Here is a 24,923-nt window from a genome sequence, read left to right as displayed (position 1 = left end):
TAAGGCACACCATCCTGCTGGAAGTAGGGCAGTATCTCTGCATGTCGCCACCTAACTTGTGCATCCCCCCCCAAATGGTAAGGGACATCAAAAAATAAACATTTTTTGAGCTGTACCAACATTATTAAAGGAACCTCAGTGATTATCTAAAGAATTCTGCTACATATCAAGTTAGGTTTAGTCCTATCTAAATAATACAGCAATTCTCCATTACTCTTCCACAGTCCCATAGCCAATTCCGGTTTATACTGTATTAGAGTAACTCCATTTCTACTGAACTGATTTCTAAGTTACTATATATGTCCAAATAGGATAGTTTCAAGCAGTGCAAGAAATGAAGAGAATAACAGAATTCTTAATAGCTTGCACTGTTACAACATGCAAGCAGGCACTCTTTCTGTTTAAAAAATTAACAGAACACAAAAAGTCAATTTCAAATTTAAAACTACTTTGTTTAGATAAATATTAACTGTGGATATTACCTATTTGGGATAAAAAGGAGGAGTGGCCAATCAATATTTCACTTAATTTGGTATTACAGGAGCTCACATCTGGGAGTATGGGCTTGGCACATCCAGGGTCCTGAGCTGGATATCATCATTCTTCTCTTCCTTGGTGATTCCCTTCTACGTACGTACATCTCTCTCTCTCTCTCTCTCTCTCTCTCTCTCTCTCACACACACAGGGTAACTCAGATAATTTTTTTTTTGGCTGGTGCAGCAAAAGCCTCAGGCTTCCTTGCACCATATAAAGCTAATTGTAATAATAATAATACAGTCATTCTGAAAGACACTCCTGTTTAATGAACATCAGCATTATAGTTATTTGGTTTCAAACAAAAAAATTATGAAACTAAAAATTATGTTATGATACTAATCAAAAATGCAACCCTTTTCTACTTAAACACAAGCAGATTCACTGGTTTCCTTTGCAAATCAACAAAACAATTTCAGTTGCAATAGGACAGTGTTTCTTAGCCTGTTTCACGAGCAGTTAATAGGTGGTCAAATGCAGCGATCAAAGATCAGTAAACACATTATCGAGATGTTCTGGGGGCAAAAACATTTCAAGTGAGTGGGTAGCTAATGCCAGGGAAGCGAGCCTAAAAAACTTCAAGGGCTGTGTTAGGGTTGTTAAATGTACAAGAACAGTAAGTCTTAATTGTTTATATAGTAATGTTAGAAGTGTCGTCAATAAAATGAGCGAATTTGAACTGCTGATTAAAACAAGTAATGTGGACATAATAGGGCTTACGGAGACGTGGTGCCACCCGGAAATTGGGGATGATGAGTTTCAGTACGGCTTGTATAATGTATTTAGGAAGGATAGGGTAGACAGAAGGGGTGGTGGGGTGATGTTTCTTATCAGAAGCAGCCTGAGTGCGATGATAGCTTTCCTGGATTCAGGTGTTTCACATGCTAGTATATAAGAATACAATTGAACTGTGGTATTCTTTTAAAACATTAATCACAGATGTCTTGAATGTTTACCATTAAAAAAAAAATACTCCACGAGGAGAGTTAGAAGTTGGATGAATAGTGAAGTTGCCACATTACTTGAGCAGAAAAAGGTGGCATGGAAAGGTTACAGAGCAATAAAAACTACTGAAGCCTATAACAGCTACAAGATGATCTGTAATAGAGCCACAGAAAAGGTTTGACAGGCAAAGGCAGTTTATGAGAAAGCACTAACAAACAGAGCAAAGAGGGGAGATAAGGAATTCTTCCCATATATAAATGCCAAGAAGAGCAGGACAAACCAGATCGGACCTTTACGTAAGGGAAAGGGGATAGTATTAAATACACCATCTGCCGTTGCAGATGAACTCAACAGTTATTTTGCATCGATATTTACAAATGAAAAACCTTTTGTTAATGATATTGAAATTTCGCAATATTATTTAATGAAAAAACTTTCAAGCCTACAGGCCAGTAAGGCTCCTGGAGTTGATGGAATATACCCTATAATCTTAAGGGAGGCGGCAAGTGAGTGCATTGAACCATTGAGGCTAATTATGCGAGTATCACTAGACTCTGGGGAGATTCCCTTGGATTGGAAAAGTGCCAATGTATCTCCCATACATAAGCGTGACTCTAAGAGAGAAGTGGGAAATTATTGACCTGTCAGTCTGACTTCAGTGGTAGGGAAAATCATGGAGGCAATGATCAAGGGTGGAATTCAGGATCATTTGGATAGAATTGAAATTCTCAAGGATACTCAGCATGGTTTTGTAAAGGGAAAATCATGTTTAACAAATCTGGTCCACTCTTTTGAAAGGGTCACTCACGAGCTGGATTTAGGGAATAATTTCGACATTGTTTATTTAGATTTCAGCAAAGCTTTTGACTCAGTCCCACACAAGCGGTTGCTTTATAAGCTGGAACAGGTTGGAATCACTGGGAAAATCTTTAGATGGATAGAAGGATGGCTTCAGGGCAGGAGGCAGAGGGTTGTGATAAATGGCTATTCCTCAGATTGGGTTGATGTAAAAAGTGGGTTTCCCCAAGGATCAGTATTAGGACCACTGTTATTTTTAATTTTCATAAACGACATCGATGAAGGGATAGAGGGCGTGATGTCTAAATTTGCAGATGATGTTAAAATTGGTAAAGTAGTTAATGATCACTGTCAAACTGAACTTCTTCAGAGAGACCTAGATAAACTTCAGAAATGGTCAGAAAAATGGCAGCTATGCTTTAATCCAACCAAGTGTAAGGTATTACACCTGGGAAACAGCAATCCCAAAATAACTTATTCACTTGGTGGAGTTCAACTAAACCCAGTATTGGAGGAAAGGGACTTGGGTGTTACGATACGGTCAGACATGAAATTCTCTGAGCATTGTAAACAGTTTGCAAGGAAGGCCCATGGTGCCCTATCGATGATCTATCGAACTTCTGCAAGTAGAGATAGGGACGTGATAATCCCATTATATAAGGCTTTTGTTAGACCACACTTGGAATACCGTGTTCAAGTATGGAGACCGCACCTAAAGAAAGACATTGAGCTTCTTGAAAGGGTGTAAAGACAGGTAACTTGCCTGGTGAGATCGGCAAAAGGGCGTCCTTATGAAGAAAGACTTCAAATATGTGGGTTGCAGAGTTTGGAAATTAGACACCTTAGAGGAGATTTGATTGAGGTGTTTAAGGCTCTGAAAGGCATCAGTAAAATGAATGAGGATGAAATTTTCGAGATTATAAATGATGCTAGAACTAGGGGACATAAATTCAAGTTACGGGGGGGAAATGTTTAGATTGGAATGCAGGAAGTTTTATTTTAGCCAGCGAGTTATAAATTACTGGAATAAGTTGCCTACATGGGTGGTAGAGGCTGACAGTTTGGGGAAATTCAAAAGGTCATCTGGATAGTACCTTCGGGTGAAGGAAGTGCATAGGACGTTAGATTTAATTTCCTTTTCTTTTATTAATTATTATTATTATTATTATTCTATCAGTTTTATTCGGGGTTTTTTTTTTGGCTGGTGCAGCATAAGCCATAGGCTTTCTTGCACCATGCAGCCATTACTAATACTAAACTGATTTTATTTTTTAAAACATGGAGGTTAGTTGTATTCATTTTAACATATTTCCCTGGTCAATATATGCGTGACTTAATGCTAATAATGTATTAATATTAGATCTATTACTAGCAGAGTTGGTCATTTAATTTGCAGACTGGTGCAAGATCTTATTTTAATTGTCATCCTCTGAATCTTCTGTAGAGGACACTTGCCTTTCAATGCTTACTTCAGACATGGAAAAAGAAAGAAATCACATTGGGCTAAGTCCGGTGATTAAGACACTCATTACTATACACTTCATTCATCTCTAACTATTTCCAATGCATTTAAGCCCCATCTGACACAATAATGAATCACATATTGCTGTTCAATCTGTACATCTGGCACGATACGTGCTCCAAAACAATCATCAGTGACACGCAGCTAAAAGAACTCTTCAAGCAACACTAGCTCGACAAATACTGGCATGCACACAGAGTCTGCTCAGTAATGATCAGGGAGAGTGCCTCTAGCAGCAGTTATAAAAAGTTCGTGTGGTAAACATAAAATCTTGCACCAGTCTGTGAATTAAATGATCACCCCTTGTACAATAAAAAATTCTGGTTTTATTACCAAAGATAAAAGATACTTATCTGCATAAAATTTGTTCGACTGAAAGTTTGCCTATAGTGTCAGAAAGGTTAAGAATCACTGCTATAAAAATGAGTAAAAAATAAATATTTAAAAAAGTACAATAAGTGAAAGTACTATGTGAAGCTTCAAATAACAATGAACAATGTAACCATACACAGGCCAGTGTTAAAGATAGGATTATATATAACATCACAGCCATTGGGAGATGAATGCGACGAGTTTGATATGTCTGAGCAGTTAAATACTGGCTAATTATTCTCAAAATCTTACGAAGAAAGGCTTAAGTTTTGCAAATTACAGAGTCTGGAGACTAGGCACCGGCGAGGTGATCTGATAGAGGTGTATAAGGCTTTGAATGGTTTGAGCATGCTCAATGCCAATGGGATTCTTCATCTTGCTCAGAATAATCACCTCAGAGGGCATAAATTCAAATTGAGGAAGGACGGATGTCGGATAGATGTGTGGAAATTTGCCTTTGGCCAGCGGGTGGTTGGTTGGTGGAACCGACTTCCATCACTTGTTGTAGAAGTTGATAGCCTAAACAAATTTAAAGCTCAACTGGACAGGTATTTCGAACGAACAGAGGGGTGAAATGGGTGGGGTTTTTTTTTTTTTTTTTTGGCTGATGCTGAATAAGCTTGCTTTCTTGCATCATATGCCTCTACTAATGCTAATGATAAAATGACTTATCATTCTTAACCATACTGTTTCCACCAGCAATATTATGTATCATAAAAAGTTATGAACAATCTTCAACAAGCATATTTTCTGCCAACTCAATTCTTACCTTGTAAGTAATCCAGCTGTACTAGCACATAAGGGCCCTTCATATCTGCTTAGTCCACCTCTCATAACATCAACAGGAGTCTGGATGTTACTTGAAAATATGGCACTTCTACCAAGTGCTTGCTCAGAACCAGTCTGCAAGATACTGTTTGCAAGATCTGCATACTGGAAAAAAAAAATGCAGAATTATGCACAGGAGCCACAGTCCAATAAAGTTAATGGTTTCTGTATTTATATATATTATTTCCATCATGCATTTCATTATTTAAATAAACAAACAAACAGCCCTGTTTCATGGTGTGTCAATATGACCTCATTGTTTCTATAGCAGCTTTCTGTAGTTTCTTTAACAACTACCACTTTCATCAGCATCACATCTCAATGGATTATTTACAATTAGGCAAAACAATGGCTATGCATATCACACACTTAGTTGGTAAATGATACAAGGTTATAAAAAAAAAAAAAAAAATTGCAATGCATGATAAGTGAGAATGTCAAATACATCCAAGAATTTATATACAGGAATGTTTCAAAAAATAAGATTCCAGAACACACACAAAATGAGTTTTCAGGAAAGGATGACCAGAATCACTTTTCTTTTCTTCTTCTTTTTTTTTTTTTTTTTTTTTTTTGCAGCTACAAGATTGAACCACATCTCTTTTTATGAAAACCAGAAACTAAAAGTACTTAGTATCATGTATGAGTTGCATGTTTAGAAAACAGAAGACTAATTTCTGTAGACAGTAATTTTCAGGAAATGTGTGAAGGAAGATTGTTCCAAAAAACAGAAGTAGAAGACTTGTTTGTTTGTTATTTAGTTTTCAGGAGCATTAGCAACTAAGGCCATATTGCTCCGGGATATGCGGTGGTCATTCCCTGACCATTCCACATCCTCCGTATTTGGTGGTCATGGGCTCGAACTCCAGTCTAATCAAGAAGCGTGTGCTATGCACTGCTGTTCCTGCCCACCCGGCTACCGAGGCACCTAAAGAAGTAGAAGGGATTAAATTAGAAAGAGGAAAAGCTGATTCTGTGATTTTGCAATTGGACAATGAATGAACACTGTCTGGTTTTAGAACAAATTTTGACTGGAGTGAAGGAATTACAGATGCCAATTCAGAACAGTAACCAGGAAAGTATCTACAGAAAAGGCATGCAGCAGAACTGAATGTTCATGACAGAGTGGACAGACTTTGTAAAAGACAAACCATTAATTAACTTTTCCTCCTTTGAATGGAATCTAGAAGCTCAAGAAAAGTTTTATGGGCTTCAGAGAAGTTTTAATATTCCATGGTACGGCAGATTTGGGATTTGTACAGTGACTAGTTGTTTACAAGAAAAGTTCCACAGATAGCATAAAAGAAACATACTTTTGTTGGATACAAAGAAGCAATATTTGGGATGTGTTTATGCAGAAGAGAGATTAGAAGTTAGAGTAATTCCTAGTAGAGATATGTGATCTTGTCCAGAAAACAGACAATATAAGCAGTGGACTTTCTTTGTGAGAAATAAGACGGAACTGAATTTTAGAAGGATTGCAACTAAGTCATCTTTGCTTACTGAAGAATTACCTGAGATTGGCATTAAAGGACTTGGTGGAGGATATTTGAGAAGTTAAAGGTGTTTGTGCAGGGGCAAGATTCCTCAAATTGGAATGTAGCATGCAAACACCAGTAAAACTATGGATAGGAGTTCCAATAAGTAGAAGAAGGTCAATAATATACATATGAAAAGACAGAGAACGAAAAACCTTGGATTTGTTTGTTTCTTTGTTTGGGAATTTTCAGGCGCATCAGCGTCTATGGCCATAGTGCACCACTGAACCTTGGGAACACCTGCATTAGCAGAGAAGTTAGAAGAAAGAAAGCCATCTACCATCAGCCACAGTGAATGATCAGAGAGAAAACTAGAAACCCAACTGCAAAAAACACTCAGCAATCCATAAGATGGGAACTTGTGTAGACCTTCATGCCAAACATGATCAAAAGCCTTTAAAAAAAAAAAAAGCCATGAGCAACTGCTTGACTTGCACTAAATTTTCCAAAGACGAGTAACATTAAACAATACAGGCACTCTCCAGCTTACGTAATACTCAACTTACGGAAATTCGATTTTATGCAAGTTTTTGCTGGCCGGCGTAAGCTAAAAATCGTGGAAACGTATTTTGCATCCCGTAGGAATAAATGGAAGTATAGTGAAAACATCGCAAGTGAACCCAATAACACATTGTTTTTTTGGTAATTCATTCCAAGACTTCGGAAGTTGAAATTTTTGCTATATAACTAAGCCATTTATCTCTCTAAAAGGTCATTTTTATAATGGAAATTGCACTACACTTTCATCATTATCATATGTTCTGTTATAATAATCAATTCTGAATGCCTTTGTGACGTTTTTCAAAAATGCATTACTGGAGGTCACTACCATAAAACAATTTGCAGTTCCCAGTTTATTGGGCTTTTCTGTTAGTGCAATCTATTATAAATGGGTAGTAAACTCGATCTTATTGCATTTGTGATAATAATGATAACTGGAATTCTGTGGTTTTTACATTACAGTATTGTGGTGAAATTTGTTCGCCTTCACTGAAATCTTTAATCATATAAAAAACAAATAAAATTTCGGAATCTTCTCTTCATTCCTATTTACTTATTGCAATGGTGGAGAGAAAGCGACCAACAGAAAGTGCAAGTGGTGACAGGGCTAGGAAATGAAACAAAATTGATTTAGAAATGAAGATGATTAAGAAATACGAAACAAGACAAAGTTTGTCATCTATTGCATGGGAATTAGGTCTCGTTGCTTCAACAGTGAATACTAATTTTAAAGGACAGTGCACGCATAAAAGAATGTGTTAATACGATTCCTGTCCTCTTGGATCAACGCATTTAAGATCAACAGTGATCACAAAACAGCATTCAGGTGCTATATCCAAGATGGAAAAGCTATTAATAATATGGATGGAAAATCAGATTCAGAAGCAACTGCCCCTGAGTCTAATGGCCATTCAAGCAAAAGCAAGAAGTATTTACGTATTTACAAAGACATTAAGGATAAGTATAGAGAACCCAAGTCAAGTACGTGGCAAGCAACAGGTGGTTTAATAGGTTGAAGCATCGCACTGGTTTCCACAATGTTCAAGTATGCAGTGAAGTTGCCAGTGCCGATTCTGTAGCAGCAGAGAAGTTTTGTGATGTGTTGGAAAAAACCCCCTTTAATTTTCCACAGCCCTCAACCTCTGCAGCGGAGTACTTATCAGCTGAAGACGTTGATTCTCGCAATGATGCTCAAAAGGCAAAACTTGTTAACGTTATGCCTGTCCCGACACCTTTTTTGTAATCTTATAATTTTGAAATTTTTTTAATTTTCTACACTTTCGTAATTTTTGCTGTGCACGAGATAAAAAAATTTAATAAATAATTCTATTTGCATGTTTGTCCGACATTTATTTTTTGCTTCAATCAAATTCAGCACGCATAATTGCGAGTGCTGCATAAGCATTTAGGGAAATTCCGACTTATGTAGAGTTCCACAGACTGCAATTCTTACATAATTCGGGGAGTTCCTGTATATCAAAAGTTGATCAACAATGACAATCCATACAGTCATCAGTGATCGGACAGCAGATTTCAAAGATAGTTTTAGAGAGTTGTGGATTTCTCTATTTTTTTGGAAAGAGTAGAGGTAAGTGTAATAGGGTGATAATTGGATGGAAGAGATTTGTCACCCATTTTAGGGACTAGCTGGATATGGGCAAATTTCCAAAAAGTTCAGTGGATGCCGTTTATTGCGATCACTTCGGGACTCTGCTAAAGTGATAACAATAATAGATGGAACATTAATGAAGCTGATCAGAATTGTTTACTGATGCAGAGCAGAAATGTGTACATAAAAAGATGGAAGTGGACAGGAAAAAAGAAAATCAAACAATATAAAACACTTTAATTTGACTGTCCACTAGTTCTTCAAGAAAGTAAAAAATAAAAATGAAACACAATGTTTCTGGAAATCCACAAACCATTAAAAACAAATAAAGAAAATATTAAAATCAAGAATTAGAAAAAGTTAATGCTCTATTGTAAAACAACCAAAAGATTAGCAGGAGCAGATGTATACAGCCTTTTCTTTTGTGGAGTAATGACACTAACAACTGTACAAATTGTATGAAGCAAAATTAATAACTAACCACACATGTCCAAGTCTAAGAACAAATTGGTATGTCACATAATCACTTCTACTGTACATATGTAAATTATGATAAGGCAAAGGAGCGATAACATAAACCGAAACCTGAACACAAACATTTTTCTATGTATCCGTATACGTCCAATCAGGACTTCAAAAAAGTGATAACATTATCCATGATTACAATAAGTGATGTGCAGTGTAGAAAGAAAACACAACATGCACATCATATCATGCATGTAGTGTACGCAACTAGCAGAAAATCACACTGCAAATTGGTGGATGCATACAAACCAAACAATATATCAAAACAAATTTGGTGCAGCGCTTTAGCTAATGACAAGAGACATTCACAATGAACAGAAACCTGGTACCGAAGCACATCTACCAGGGTTTCTGTTCATTATAAATTTTATTTATAAGGCAGCAGCTAATCTCATAAATAAATTTTCTGTTTATACTCCCAGAATCTGTGATTAGAGGAGTATACAATTACAGTTTTCATTTACAAGGATAGTGTCAGAGAGCATCAAAGGTGAAACTGTTCTAACATGAATTCTGCATATCACCCTGCACTTCACTGAGGGTTAAACAGCTTGCAGTTTCTATTCTAGAATCTGAGAATTAATGCCATAATGTCTAAAGATACTAGAAATCAATCCTGTAAACAAATGGGTAAAATGGTACGCAAGCAAAATTTACACTGTGTCACACCACCCAGAGTGGTCTTTCCCCAGAAGGTACGAGACTCGAAAATAATCCTGTCACAGTTGCGTAACGCAAGTTTCACATAGCTTTTAGGAGGCAATACCATCTATTTCAGTCGAAGATGTTTGCAGTTCTCCTGAGATGAATACTTTTTATTCTTTCTCCAGACAGCAGATGACTCAAAGCAATGTAAAGCAGCACAGAGATTCAAGAACAAAAAAGAAACAGAATGAAAAAAGAAACAAAACGTCAGCCATTTTGTTTCTCTTTTTTTTTAGATAATTTGACCCGATTATTATTAGCCATTGACAACAGTCCAAAAGATGGACTGTAGCATATTGGCTATTTAACTCAAAAATTTGTTTTCTTTTTCATGGTTACACAGTCGAATCTTCCAAACCATTATTATCCAGTACCACCAATTTTCTTACCATAAAAAGGGACAAATCCAGCCAACCATCAAGAAGCAAGAAATTTAATTCTTGCACTGGCCATTTGCCAAAACAGCATGTTAAAGCAGATTGTGCAGGATGCAAGTTTCATCTCAGAAATGTTTCAACCACACTCTTAATAACATTGAGAAATCTGTTAGGTTACATGGTTGTCTAATTGCCATTGGTTAACAAAATTAGCAACTCAAGGAAGGTAAGTGATGGATTAGTCAGAAGATTTTGATTTTCATGATTTTTACATGATGCATTAGAACTGAGGAACAATTCCCTAAAAACATTAAGTGGAATGTTTATGTTGTTTACAAAACTTATTTTTGTGAACATGGAGACTTTGACCCATCCATATAACCATATGAAAAAAATTATACTGAGTAAAAGAAAATTAACCAGAGGACTGTAGTCTCTGAAAACAGACAGGTCCTTAGCACTGTCAAAAAGGTTACAGTGACAAAAATGCTTGACACCAAGACTTCAGTAAAGCAATTGTCTGAAATTTTATTTAATGTATGTTTATATGTACTGTACATTTATTCTAATTTCCATGTACTTTACATTACCTTTCTCTAGAAACAAGACTACACTTGCACAGTACTCTACAGTTAAGATGAAGTATGAATCAGATCCTGAGGTTGCCAGATTTTGAAAATTCAACTGTAATTCTAAATTTTGTACCTAAATTGTTTTTTATAAGCTCAATGGGCAGTTAGTTAATTATTAATATATGAGTCTGAATGCAGTAAAGCCAGTAAAGTGTTACTTTTTTTCAAAAAAAAAATAAAAAATAAATAAATTAAATAATCAGGCCAAATCTATATATTATAAAACGCTTAGGTGTGCTGCCCAAATTTTCCAACTGCTAATTGTTGCCAGCACCCGTTCACATGGTCCAACTTGCATGACCACCATACCGGGCATTCTTTATTAATTTTTGTACTGTTTTTTGACTGAAGAAAGGCAACCTATGCTTGAAAGCTATCGATGTACGTTTATTTTTTCTGTCTTCAATTTTAATAAACTGTTCTAAGTGTAAAAATGGCTGAGAGGTGTTTAAGAACTTTGAGAAAATGTAGAAGAAATGCTAATGAAACATTAGCGGAGAGATCTAATAGACTAAGGGACCAAAACAAGACTGCGACTATGAAGACAGACAGAAAACATTGAAGAAAGAGAAGCAAGATTGGAAATGAAAAGATGGGCGAAATGCCATAAGACTAATAAAATAGAAGTACCAATATGAATAATCAACAAGCTGTAATTAATGTGGAAGAGCATGACATAGGAAATGTGTTACAACTGTGAGTATTGCAATGCAAGATATTGGGGACATGAGTTAAACACGTTGAATAAATACACTAAATGCTGTCATGGTGAAAAGGTTTCACGATACAGTGTCTGAGACACCTATTCTATTACGAGAGCTGCTTACAGGGTATACATGTGAAGCAAATAACTACAGAGAACATATACAAGAGTACAACTCAGCAATGGCATTTGCATCAATGGGCTCAGAGTTTAAATCATCACCTGGAAATGGTCCATACTGTTTTAGAATACATGGCCAGATTTACCATTTGGTCTCACCACTATATCCAAACGTCGCAAATAAGCCAGAGTATGGACAACTTGATATTTTTGATCCTGCTGAAGCAACAACAAAACAGCTTGAAAAAAAAAAAAAAAAAAAAAAACGACCATACATCCAAGGGTGTATGGTCGAAGTAATGCAACAATTGGATGAGATGCTGCGACAAGTTAACCCATTTGCTGAGTCATATAAACAAAGGCATCAAATAGCCCAGGCTAATCCAACAAGGAATGTGTGCATGGCATTTATAGAAGACTTGGATAAGAGACAATATAATGCATCTACATCCAAAACGGAAGTTACTGCAATATTTGTTGGAGAAGATGGGGAACCACCTGAAAATAGAGATATATGCATATATCCCACAGGTGACTGCTGTAGAATTATATCACTGCTAAACAAGAATGGTGAAGACTGGAGGATCTTGATTAAATTATTTACACTATAATCAGAAAGATGGCGTATGTTATGCCAGGTACAACTAATAATGCAAGAAAACACTTATTCTGCATCAGCTAGAAAAAAAAAAAAAAAAAAAAGAAAAAAACTTGGATCAATCACAATTTGCCCATTTCTAAAAAATAGCAACCCAATTCTGCTTTGAATCTTAACTCTACCTCAGTTACTTTGGGATGGGTCGCCTATTACAATGACCAACACACTGCCCTTCAGTGAGATCTAATCTTTTGTTGCTTTCCAAGATTTTATATTTGTACCTCCTTGTTCTAGTTTCATCTGCCAACATGAACATACCTCATTCATTCTGCTTTCACTCCCAGCCGATCTAAATGCCCTCTCCTCCTCTCTCTCAAAATTCTGTCCTCCTTTTAGATGAACACTCCACAATGAACATAGTATAAATATAGAATATGATCTGAATATAGTATTTCAAATGTGGTTTCACTATCATTTTATGAAGTGAAATAATAACATCCGGCTCTCTGTAAACGAAGACTGTACAGATAGTACACCTGAGCCTTCCTGGCCATCTGCTTAGTACAAGGAAAACTTCATGTCTTTTTGTATCATAACCCCTAAATTTTTCTTGTTCTGAATCAACTTTAATTCCACATCCTCAGTCTGTACATTACCCACCAGATTTCTTTTCCTCAAATGCAAAACCTTATATTTTGTAGAATCAAACTTTAATTGCCATTTTTCAGACCAAATGTGTAACTGATCTAAAATCATTCTTACCATCCTACTTGCTTTTAAATCCTTGATGAGGGGTATATAGGGAATGCTGTCACAGCAAACTTTGACAGCATTCCTGTATATCCTCATCAATGACATTCAGAAAAATAAGAAATAAGGCCCCAAAGGCTGAATCCTGAGGAACTACACGCACGCACGCACGCACACGCGCGATGCTCATCAATTACCATCCCCTGGGTCCTTTCACTTAGCCAGCTCTGATACACTTGAGGATCTTCCGATAATCCCACCATGCTACAGTTTATACAGTAGCCTCCATGGTTGGAAATCTGATCAAAAGCTTTACTAAAATCTAGATACACAATATCAAAATCATTTCCAGCATCTAAATGTTTTATGACCTCATCATAGTAATTAACCAGGTTTGCCAGGCAAGACTTTCTCTTCACAAAGCCATTGCTATCCCTTTAGGAATTCACTCTTATCAAGATGTATTGCATTCTTGCTTACTGATTCACTGGTCTACGGTTACTCAGTTCCAACTTAGCCCCTCCCATAAGAATGGGTAAGACATTTGCACTTCTCCAGCCTGAAGGAATCACCCCAAAGTCTAGTGATGATCTCAGCAGCAATCCTAATGATATCTTACACTTTGCTGCATTGTTTAATATAGCTGGATCTACTGCAGGAGCAATACTCTCTTTCCAGCCTCAACAGATTTGTATGATTCATTATGAAACAGCTTATATATTTCAATAGTGAAATGTCATGTGAATGGTACAAAAAGTGCACTGTTTATTATATAAATTAGCACTGCTACACAATATTCCTATTAGAAACAATGCAGTGACAGCACTGTACCTAATAAGTTCTGCACAAAACCATCAATAGTATGTTATCTGTTGAAGATAAAATTCTTAAATATAGACAAAGTTTCACTGCATCTAGTTTTTCAAGTTATTTTTACATTTTCCCAGAGTACTGATACTCAAGAATCAGTTGGGTGCTGCACTATCGTGTTTGTTACTATTATTAGTGTGGGATCTGACTAGTACTGACATTATGAAGTTTAAAATTATATAATAGTTTCTGATTGAAGTTTACTTGTTTTTACTCTCCCATGAGTTCTATAAATATCTACAGTATTTTTGAAAGATTCATTATTAGTTTTGAATAATAAACATGAAAACACAGAAAGCAATATTCACACAGGATAGAGAATTAGAAATATGTATAATATTCTAATTTCAAGCACTTAAAATGCATGTATGCACATTTAAAATTTTGTGTGACTAACAGTTTTTTAGTTAATAACATTGGAAGACAGAAGGTACTACAGTTTTATGTTTATACTTTATGCCAATAATCTTTTCAATTCTGAGCAAAATTAATAATATTATTGTGGGTTTTTTTTTTTTGAAAATAAAAGGTGTAAAAAACACTTCACTTAAAACATTTAAATTTTTATTAAAAAATTACATGCAATAAGTATTGCAATTCATTAAGAAAAGATGAAATACTACAAGCAGAATAAAAATAAAAACTTTTTCCAGAAATTGAAAAGAATTTTCACCTGTCAGGTATTGTACTATCATTGTTTTATATATTACAATTGGGGTGCATTCACAAAGTTAATTATATTTAGTAAAATACTCACTCCTGGTCCTAAAGAATGCAACGAAGAAAGAGAATAGTATAGAGGGTTTTCTTCTGGCACAGTATGCAACCTTGAGGCATCCCACTGTGCTATAAGTATAAAAAAAAACTTAAATTAGTGATTTTTAGATGATATATCACATTTGAAAACTTCCTCTGGCTGTTCAAAAGAAAAAAAAAAAAAAAAAAAAACATATGTAGAAAGAAAAGATTTTTTTCGCTTCAGAAATGAATGTAATAATTTTGAAGTTTAGTATTAATAGGCTAAATGAGCAAACTCTGCACCTACTAAAACAAACAAAACCAAAAAAATTACAACTGCCCATTACTAAAAGTAGAAATCTGATTCCATTCCATTCTGAACTTTGCCAAACTCACTACCTCAACTACCTTGGGAGGCAACTTATTCCAACAATCACAAAAGCATGCTGCCTATAGGTCAACTTCATTCGATCTAATCTTCTATCGCTTTCTGAAATTTTATATTTGTGCCCTTTTATATATGGCTGTTCTAACCTGGATCACCCATCAATAATGAATGCATTCCCCTCATTTACTCTGCTTTTTTGCTTTAAGAGTCTTAAACATCTTCACTAGAGTATCCCTGAGGTGACCTAATCAAGGCATTTAAAGCCTAACCCTATAATTGGAAGCTTTGCAGAACAACTTTTGAGGTGCAGTGCTCTTTGTAGAGGCAATCTTTAGCAATTCCAATCAATTTAGATGCCCTTCTTTGAACAATCTGTAAAAGTTGTCCTTTTTTAGAAGAGGCCTCTAAGACCTGAATACAGTATTTCAAATGTGGTTTACCAAGATTTTACAAGGTGGAATATACATACTACTTTCTGCTAGCAAAGGTCATGTAAGTCACTAATATACACTCTACATATTCTTGGCCATGTGCTTACACTGCAAGGAAATCTTGCATGGCACCTCTTCTTATATTATTACCTCAAAAATCTTTTTTTATTCTGAGCAACTTTTAATTCCATGTAAATCCCGCCCCCACCCCAACATTTCTTTTCCTCAAATGCAAAACATTAAATTTAGCAGGATCAAACTTTAGTTGCCATCTTTCAGATCAAATGTATAACCAATCTATATCATTCTGAAGCAGCTTGGCCTGGGGCTGATTAAATCATCAGTAAACTGACAACTTTCCCTTGTTGTTTCCCTATGCCCTCAATGTAATTCAATAAAATTAAAAACCAAAAGAAAGTTCCCAACAATGTACCCTGAGGGATCCCACTAGTCACATTAATCCACTCTGAAGAATGCCTATTAACACCAGCTCCTTTCATTCAGCAAGCCCCTGGCCCAATAAAAAAGTTTCCTAGTATCCTAGTACACTCCAGTTTGTAAACAGTCTCTCATAGATGACTGAATCTACAGCTTTATTAAAACCTAGGTATACAATATCAAAATTGTTCCCTGCATCTAAATGCTTTATCACTTCATCATAACAATTAACCAGATCTGTAAAGCAAAACATTCCCTTAGAAAAAATTCATGTTGTGATCCCTTAAGGATTCTTATCAAAATGTTTCTTTATTGTATCCTTAATGATGTGGTGCACCCATATGCCACATTCTTCAATATAACTTGATGCATCCCATCCACTCATTATTCTCTTTCAGCCTCAATAGTTTTCTTGATAGGTGGTTCTCTGAAATCATTATATCACTAATCTTACAGCAATGTGACTCTGCTTCTATTTTTCTCCCGAGTTTAAATGTGTAAAAATGGATGCAAAATACCTGTTTATTTCATCCGTAATTCTGGTGTAATTGTCTGATTTGACCATTTTAAATTCTGAAGAGCCGGGGGGGGGGGGAGAGAATCTATACAATTTGCTTTCTTCTTCTTCTTTGCATTATTCCCATATGAAAGAACTCCTTGTCCCTGTTCTTAGGTCTTTTCACCAGCAATTTCTAATACTCAACTTTTGCTTTTCTGTAGTATTATTACATATCTGCTTATAGTTCATGTATGTGGCAGTGTCGTGTGATAATCTGTAACTATCCCATGCTACCTTCTTTAGGTATGAGATCTGTTGGCTCATTCTGGTGTCATCCCTTTGTCATACTTTACCACTAAAACAAATGTTTGCAACTTCCAGAATAATTAATTTAAATGTTTTCCACAGAGCATTTATATTCAAGCAAGCTGAAATTACCAACCCAGCTGACAGACCCTATGAATTTTCTCAATCCATTACATCACCCCCATTAAAATTGAAGCCCTGTCCACCACCACCCAATTTATGACACTGTCATTTCTTGTCAATGGTTACTGCACTGTTATAACTTTAATAATGCAGTAAACCCCCGAAAATAGCGGGGGTTACGTTCCTGAGAAATACCGCAAATACCGAAAACAAGAATACTGAGTTATGGCTCCCATAGTGACAAAGGGGTTCCGTTCCAAAGTTGGGCGCCTCCATAGCCAGGTGGGAAGAAGCAGCAGTGCGTAACACATGCTTCTTGATTAGACCGGGGTTAGAGCCCGTCACCACCAAATACAGAGGATGCAGAAAGGTCAGGGAATGACCACCGCATATTCCCAGAGCAATATGGCCTTAGTTGCTAATGCTCCTGAAAACCAAATAACAACAACAACCATTCCAAAGTATGAAATATATGAGGAAAACTAGTCTAAAATTTTGTCTATGTATATATTATATGTACCTTCATAATATAACTATGCACATAGACAGTACATAGTGAAATGCAAGCATATGGCATCGAAATGAAAATAAGAAATAATTTAATATTAAACGTAATATTTATTAGAAATTTCAAACAAATCTTTCAAATCAGCACCTTTGCTAGCTAAAAAACTTATCCCGCCAGTGCTATCACCAGTTTCGCTAAAGTGTTGATAAAGGAGTTTTGCCTTTTCACGAATGATTAGTGAACTTAATAGAATTTTATTTTGAGTTCGGTCTTCTATCCACAGATTTAAAGCTTTTTCCATTTTTTCTAATTTAACATCATGAGTTACAGAGCAAATTTTTGAAGCAATTAGCGTGTTTTCACGGCCACTACGGCAGATTTTTTCTTCTAATTTTTTGATTGATTTTATAATGTTTTGCCACTGAGGAGACACTTTCACCATTAGAAATTTTGTCTAATAACTCAATTTTATTCGCTAATGTCACATTTCCCTTGTTATTCGTAGCCATATTTTTGTACGGGTTAGAAAGAACTTGTCCACAATAAAGTCACTTTCTTCCGTTAACACACTCAAAAAAGTCTGTTTTACTGTTTACTGCAAAATCTACCGTTTATTGCAAAACGGTAGATTTATCACTTTTGTAAGCATATCAATTTATAAATTGAGAAATTTATTCAATTTATAAGCATATAAATTAAAAGAAAACGACAAAACCTTCCATGACAAGGTGCCTCCGTAGCCAGATGGGCAGAAGTGGCAGTGCATAGCACACGCTTCTTGATTAGACCAGGGTTTGAGCCCATGACCACCAAATCCAGAGGATGCGGAAAGGTCAGGGAATGACCACCGCATATCCCCAGAGCAATTTGGCCTTAGTTGCTAATGCTCCTAAAAACCAAATAACAAACTTCCATGACAAGTGCATAACACATACTGAATTATTGAGGTATTCACCTCAATAATCAATAAAGCTTGTCACAGGTTCTCTCATATCATGTCTAGGTAGAAGACATGATAGGAGATACAAGTATATTCGGACAAAACATGACATTTTTGCAGCATGATCACATACCCCTTGACAAAATTCTCAGTTCTTTTATATTTTAAATCATTAGCACCCTTAAGTATACTAATACATCCTGTGGTTCTATTAAGATCTGACAACTGGTTTATAACAACTTCAATCTTTCCACTGGGTAGACATAATCTGGTTCTATTCCGTCTGGGGTTTTTTATTTTATTATTTTTTTTTTTCTCTTACATACGCACACACATCATTCATGTGATTGTAAGGGAAAGTGGAAAATGTTTCCCATGTCCCTTACAATTAAGTCTACAAATAAGATTGCCTTGTTCTGAACCAGAGTATTAAACACTTGATGATCTACATTTGGAGTCAGTTCACTTGCAAATGCATTACTTGATGCATCACTAAACACTTGAGTATCTGCCAAGCACTCTATTTTAATATTTTCTAAAGTATTTACTCATTACCTCAGACTCCATTTCATTCATTCATTCATATGCCAAGTTCTATCTTAAGTTGGTTCAGTCTCTACATCAGCAACAAAAATGCATCATCTTCATTTACAGTCAAAGAATTATAAAAAAGGAGAGGGTTCATTTCAGCCAAAGAGACCACAACTCCAACAAACCCGTAAGCCATCATCCACCATCTGCTTCCCATCTTGGCAATCTCAGGTCCAGCCATAACCAATACATCTAACTAGGTTTATTATGATTTATCTACATATTTTTAGCCTCTGGAATAAAATTCCACCATAGCATCACAATTTTAACTTAAACTTAAGAAATTCCCACTAAAACTACAGAAAGCAATAGCTGTGTGTGTGTGTGTGTGTGTGTGTGTGTGTGTGTGTGTGTGTGTGTGTGTGTGTGTGTGTGTGTGTGTGTGTGTGTGTGTGTGTGTGTCCTTTTAAATATTTATATAAATGTAAAAATTAAGCTAAGTGACATAATTTTGATTATTAAAATATTCCTTTACTGCAATTCACAACATTAAGCAATGAAAACCTCAAAGTTTCCTATTTACAACTTCCAAGTTACTGGTAGCAATGGGCATAGTATAGGTTTTTAAATATTTAAATAAGTACAAAATTATGCAAATGTATATGATTAGGATGCTTAAAACTACCACTATAACACAATACAATGCTAATTAACAAAGAAACTTCAAAATCATCATAAAAAAATTAATTGAATTCACAAACTCACAAGATTAGTAGGTAAGCTACACAGCCTTGCCCAGAATTCCCAATCATATGCATTCTAAGGTTGGTCTAGTAGACAAAACTAGCGCATCTTGTGATTCTTTTATTTGCAATCAATGTAAGGAGTGTACAAATCTTGAATTACAACTTGGTGCATTACAAGAATTTCAGTCACTGAAGAAATGAGTGCTTGCCCTAGAAATAAATGTAACTGGAAGCTTGTCAGAGACTCAAGTATCTCCTGACCTGCCAAGTGATGCACCCACAATTCGGGTCCCAGAAAAGAATAGTCAAGTGCAGACTGCTCTGGTTGAAGGTAATCTAGAGTCATTGGGAGACTATTGTCAGAGAAACAGGTAACATTTTTTTTAAAATAAAGATAGGTGGTCCAGAACCAGAGTGTCTTTGCCAGTAGAACCAACTGATAATGTTACCAAACACTGTCAGTTTTCAAAGAAGGTAAAGAGAGAATTACTACTGAGGTGGGCAATAACAATATTAAACGTACATGACCTGACTATTTGTTGGATAAATATATGACTGCCCTGAAAAAATGCCTCAAGTTAGGACAAAATGTGTTGTGTCAGCAATTCTGCCTAGACACGATAGGAGAGATTATACGCTGAAAACCTTGTGAATTAACTCGAGACTAGACAGAATCTGCAAGGTTCTAAGAGATAAATTTTTTATCAGCGTGGCCAGGATTTGTAGATAGAAGAAATCTATTTTGTAGAGATAGTATTCATTTGAACTGGCAAGGATTTTTACCAGTATCATTGAGGATACCTTAAGGGTTCAGGGAAACTGCTAGTTAGAAGGGGGGAGAAGGGTAATTTAGATCCATGTTTATCTGATGATATGGGTCAAAGTAATGCTTGCATTCACCTCGTGAATCCTTGTTCGATGCCACAACAACCAATGTTGATAAGGTGTTCTGATGGTAGCAATGTTTCAAATGAGGGGAAAGATAAAGCATGGGATATAAACAAAAAAATTCAAGGGGTGTGTCAGAGTAGAAAACTATAGAGGACTACTTAGTCTCAACTGTGTCTATGGTAATGTCAGGAGTGTTGTCAATGAAATGGCTGAATTTGAACTCCTGGTTAGAACAACTAATGCTGATATAATAGGGCTAACAGAAATGTGGTGCCACCTGGAAATTGGTTTGATTTTGATTTGATTTTGTGTTTATTGGCACAAAAACAACTAAGGCTATACTGCGACAGGAAATCCTGGAAATTGGTGATAACGAGTTCCACTATGGTATGTATAATGTATTTAGGAAAGACAGGGATGATAGAAGGGGTCATACTTCTTATCAAAAACAGCCTGAGTGCAAAAAGAGCTTTTGCTGAGTCTGAAGTTACATCTGTCAGCATAGACTCTGTATAGTTCAGTTAGCTGGAAGCAAAGGAACGAGAGTCGAAGTAATCTACGGACCTGAAAATTGTGAAGAATATGAGGATCTTTACATGCAGATGAAATAGGCAAGCAAGCGTGAATGTCTTATTATGGGTTACTTTAATATGCCCCAAATCAATTGGAATAAGCGAAAGGGAAATTCACCATGGATAAAAACTTTTTTAAATAAAGTAGATGATTATTATTTGTACCAGCATGTTAGAGAAAGTACTAGGGGTGAGAATATTCTTGATCTCATCATTATTAATGATTCAGACTACATCACCGGGCTTAAAGTACAGAAACCATTGTCAAGAAGTGATCATACAATTCGCAAGCTGGAAGATGAAGAAAGATGTTGTAGTGGTTAAAGGTAAATGCAGGGGTTTTAACTTCAGAAGAGGGGAATTTAACAGTTTAAGGTGCTATATGGCACATGTAAACTGGGTGGAATTCTGAGGGATGATAAATACATTTGAATTATAGAATACTTTTAAAGTAAAAAAAAAAAAAAAATCACAGAATCAATGACCACATACATACCTTTAAGAAAATACTGTAGGAGGAAGATGCCAAAATGGATGAGGCTGAGCTGGCTGGTCAAATACAGCAGAAAAAGATAGCATGGGGCAGTTACAGAGTGATGAAAAGTTGAAGCCTACAACAGGTAAAAGCTGATCTGTAATAGTACCACAAATAAGGTCAGGGAGGCCAAGGCTGCATACGAGAAAGCACTGGCCAAGAGGAACAAAGAATAGGGACAAGAAATTTTTCATGTATGCGAATACAAAGAAAGCTAATCAGATCAGACCCTTGTGCACTGGGTGTGGGAAAGTCTTCGATAACCCAGCTGATGTTGTGGATAAACTGAATGAGCACTTTGCCGTTATTTTTTGTTTTTAGGAGCATTAGCAACTAAGGCCATATTGCTCCGGGATATGCAGTGGTCATTCCCTGACCTTTCCACATCCTCTGTATTTGGTGGTGACGGGCTCGAACCCCGGTCTAATCAAGAAGCGTGTGCTACGCACTGCTGCTCCTTCCCACCTGACTACGAAGGCGCCTGGGCACTTTGCATCGATCTTTATTGACTAAAGACCCTTCATACTAAGAACAGGCTGTGCGAGTGAGGCTGAGCCATATGAAATTACTGATGTCGCAATTACAGATGATTGTTTATTAGAAAAACGTTTGAACATACAGGCAGGTAAGGTTCCCAGAGTTGATGGCATATACCCCGTAGTTTTGAGGGAGTGTATTGAACCAATGAGGTTAATATGAGGGCATCTTTGGATTCTGGGTAGATTCTTTTGGATTGGAGAGGTGCCAATGTTCACCAATACGTAAAAGCAGTTCTAAGAGTAAAGTTGGTAACTACAGAACAGTTAGTCTGATTTCAGTGGTAAGAAAAATCTTAGAGGCAATGATTAAGAGTGCAACCCAAGAACATTTAGATAGATATGGCATTCTGAAGTACACAACATGGCTTTGTTAAGGGTAAATCATGTTTAACTAACTTAGTAGTCTATTTTGACACAGTTTATTATTTCAATTTTGGCAAAGCATTTGACTCGGTCTTTCATGAAAAGTTACCGTATAAGTTTGAACGGGTTGGGATTACTGGTAAGGTTCTCAGATGGACTGCTGGGTGGCAGCAGGACAGAAGGCAGAAGGTTTTGATTAATGGATATTGATATTCTTCAAATTGGTGTAACATCAGGAGTGGGGTCACTTAAGGATCAGTTCTTGGACCACTGTTTCTCATTTTCATAAATGATATCGATGGAGAGATAGAAGGGATACAAAACTGGCAAATGGTGTAAAGATAAGCAGAGTTGTTAATAATAATAGTATTCACCACATAATGAAAGGAAGTCAGAGGATTTTGCTGCACTGGCAATAAAAAAACCAAAGTAGATAATAAAATACAAACTGTATGCTTCCTCCTCACACAGGTCAAACTGTTAGCCTCAACGAACGTGAGGAAAACTTGTTCAAGCAATCGATGACTCGCTGGCTAAAAGAAAATTTTCTACAATCTAATCTAAACCACAACTACTGTAATTTGAACTTATGACCCTAGTTCTGGAATTCTTTATAACAGTAAGAATTCCACCTTCATTCATTTTACTAATCCCTCTAAGAGCCTTATAAAGCTCAACCAGATCACTTCTGAGGTGCCTGGTTGCCAAGCTCTCATAAATCTGAGTCTTTCCTCATATGGCCATCCCTCTGCTGATATCACCATCAAGTTGCAGGTCTTTGAACCCTTTCAAGAAGCTCAATGTCTTTTTTTCAGATGAGGTCTCCATACTTGAACACAGTATTCCAAATGTTGTCTTACAATTGCCTTATACAGTGGGATTATGACCTACCTATCTCTACAAGATAATGTCCGATAAATCATGGATATGACATCATGCTCTTCACTGGCTGTCCGTTTAGGTTGTTCAGGAACCTTCCTATCTGCCCATGCCCTCGCGGGTAGCACAGTTGGTAGGATCACTCCTCTCTCTCACACACACACACAATGGGTGCAATCTAAAGTCACCAATCTAAATTAATTTCGCCGAACATTTTGGACTTCTAGCGCTTCCCGCAATCTTTTTTTTTTTTTTTTTTAGGTCCTAGCCACCGAAATCTCAGGAAATTAGGTGGCAGGACCTGCGAGAGAGAGAACTATATACTAGTGGGTACCTGGTCTGCCTCTACGGGGCAATGTCGGGCCTCAGTAGGGGTCTGGCGGCAAAACGACCAGAAGAACAAAGGTACAAGGCATCACACATATACAAAGTCCACACACTTTTAAATCTCTGGCTTTTCCAGTCAACTGGTTCACCCACAATGTAACTACATGGAGATGGGGGAACCCCTGGTGCCGTTTGACCCTAAACACACTTTACACTTTTACACACAATGGGTGGGATAGACCCAAGTTCAAGTCCCATCGATGACACAAGGAACACCTGTGGATCCCCTTCAAAATGCAGCCGAGGTAATCAGTCCCAGGCGAGGGTAGCATGGCCCCCTCCCCCAGAAACACAGGATCCTTGCCAAGGTGGTAGATGACTTTCATCAACCGGTGGAATACTACCACTTTGCTTATTGGAGGCTTGAAGTGGTGAAACCCATGTTTAGTCTCTAGAGCAAAGTTTCCGGCACCCCCCTCCCCCCCATACTTCTCCTTCAACCCATGCACGGTACTAAGTACTATAGGTTTTGATACCTTTCGTGTTTGGGGTTTTCATAAAAAAAAAGTAGGGCTCCTTCGGGATGAATGACTTGAACAGACTTCAAAGATGGTCAGAAAAGTGGTGGCTATATTTTAATGCTGCTAAATGCAAGGTCTCACACTTTGGGAACAGCAACCCACAAATGAATTTTATACTTGGTGGTGTTGAATTAAAAATAGTGGAGGAAGAAAGAGGGATCTGGGAGTTACAATACAAGCAGATATGAAGTTTTCTGAAAAGCGTACATAAGCAGCTGGGGAAGTCCATGGTGTCCTATTGATGATTTATTGAACATTATCCTGTAGAGATAGGGAGGTCATAATCTCACTGTATAAGGCAATTGCAAGACCACATTTAGAATACCGTGTTCGAGTATGGAAACTTCATCTGAAAAAAGACAGTCTTGAAAGGGTCCAAAGACAGGCAAACTCAGATGGTGAGATCGGTAGAACAATGACCACATGAGGAAAGACTCCGATTATGAGGGCTACAGAGCTTCGCAACCAGGCACCTCAGGAGCGACCTGACTGAGGTTTATAAGACTCTGAGAGGGATTGGTAAAAAGGAATGAAAGCAGAATTCTCACTGTTATAAAGAACTAGGGATCATAAATTCAAATTACAGGAGTTGAAGTTTAGATTAGACTGCCAAATTTGTTTCAAAACCTGAAAGGTGCTATGCCTGAAAATCTTCAATTCC

General features: G+C 36.7%; 1 protein-coding gene across 1 annotated transcript in view; it reads right to left on the bottom strand.

The window, feature by feature from the left end:
* The window catches only part of Atg9 (autophagy-related protein 9), a 201,805-nt gene that overhangs the window by 8,724 nt on the left and 168,158 nt on the right, over positions 1-24,923 (bottom strand). The window contains exons 18-19 of the mRNA XM_090384098.1: positions 14,685-14,773; positions 4,941-5,104 (exon numbers count right to left, since the gene is read on the bottom strand). Of these exons, the coding sequence (XP_090240224.1) occupies positions 4,941-5,104; positions 14,685-14,773 (253 nt within the window). The remainder of the gene's footprint in view (positions 1-4,940; positions 5,105-14,684; positions 14,774-24,923) is intronic.

Source organism: Mastigoproctus giganteus, chromosome 10, assembly GCF_048544385.1.
Source record: "Mastigoproctus giganteus isolate SK-2022 chromosome 10, ASM4854438v1, whole genome shotgun sequence".
Classification (NCBI taxonomy): Eukaryota; Metazoa; Arthropoda; class Arachnida; order Uropygi; family Thelyphonidae; genus Mastigoproctus; species Mastigoproctus giganteus.
This window is presented reverse-complemented; position numbering and strand designations above follow the sequence as displayed.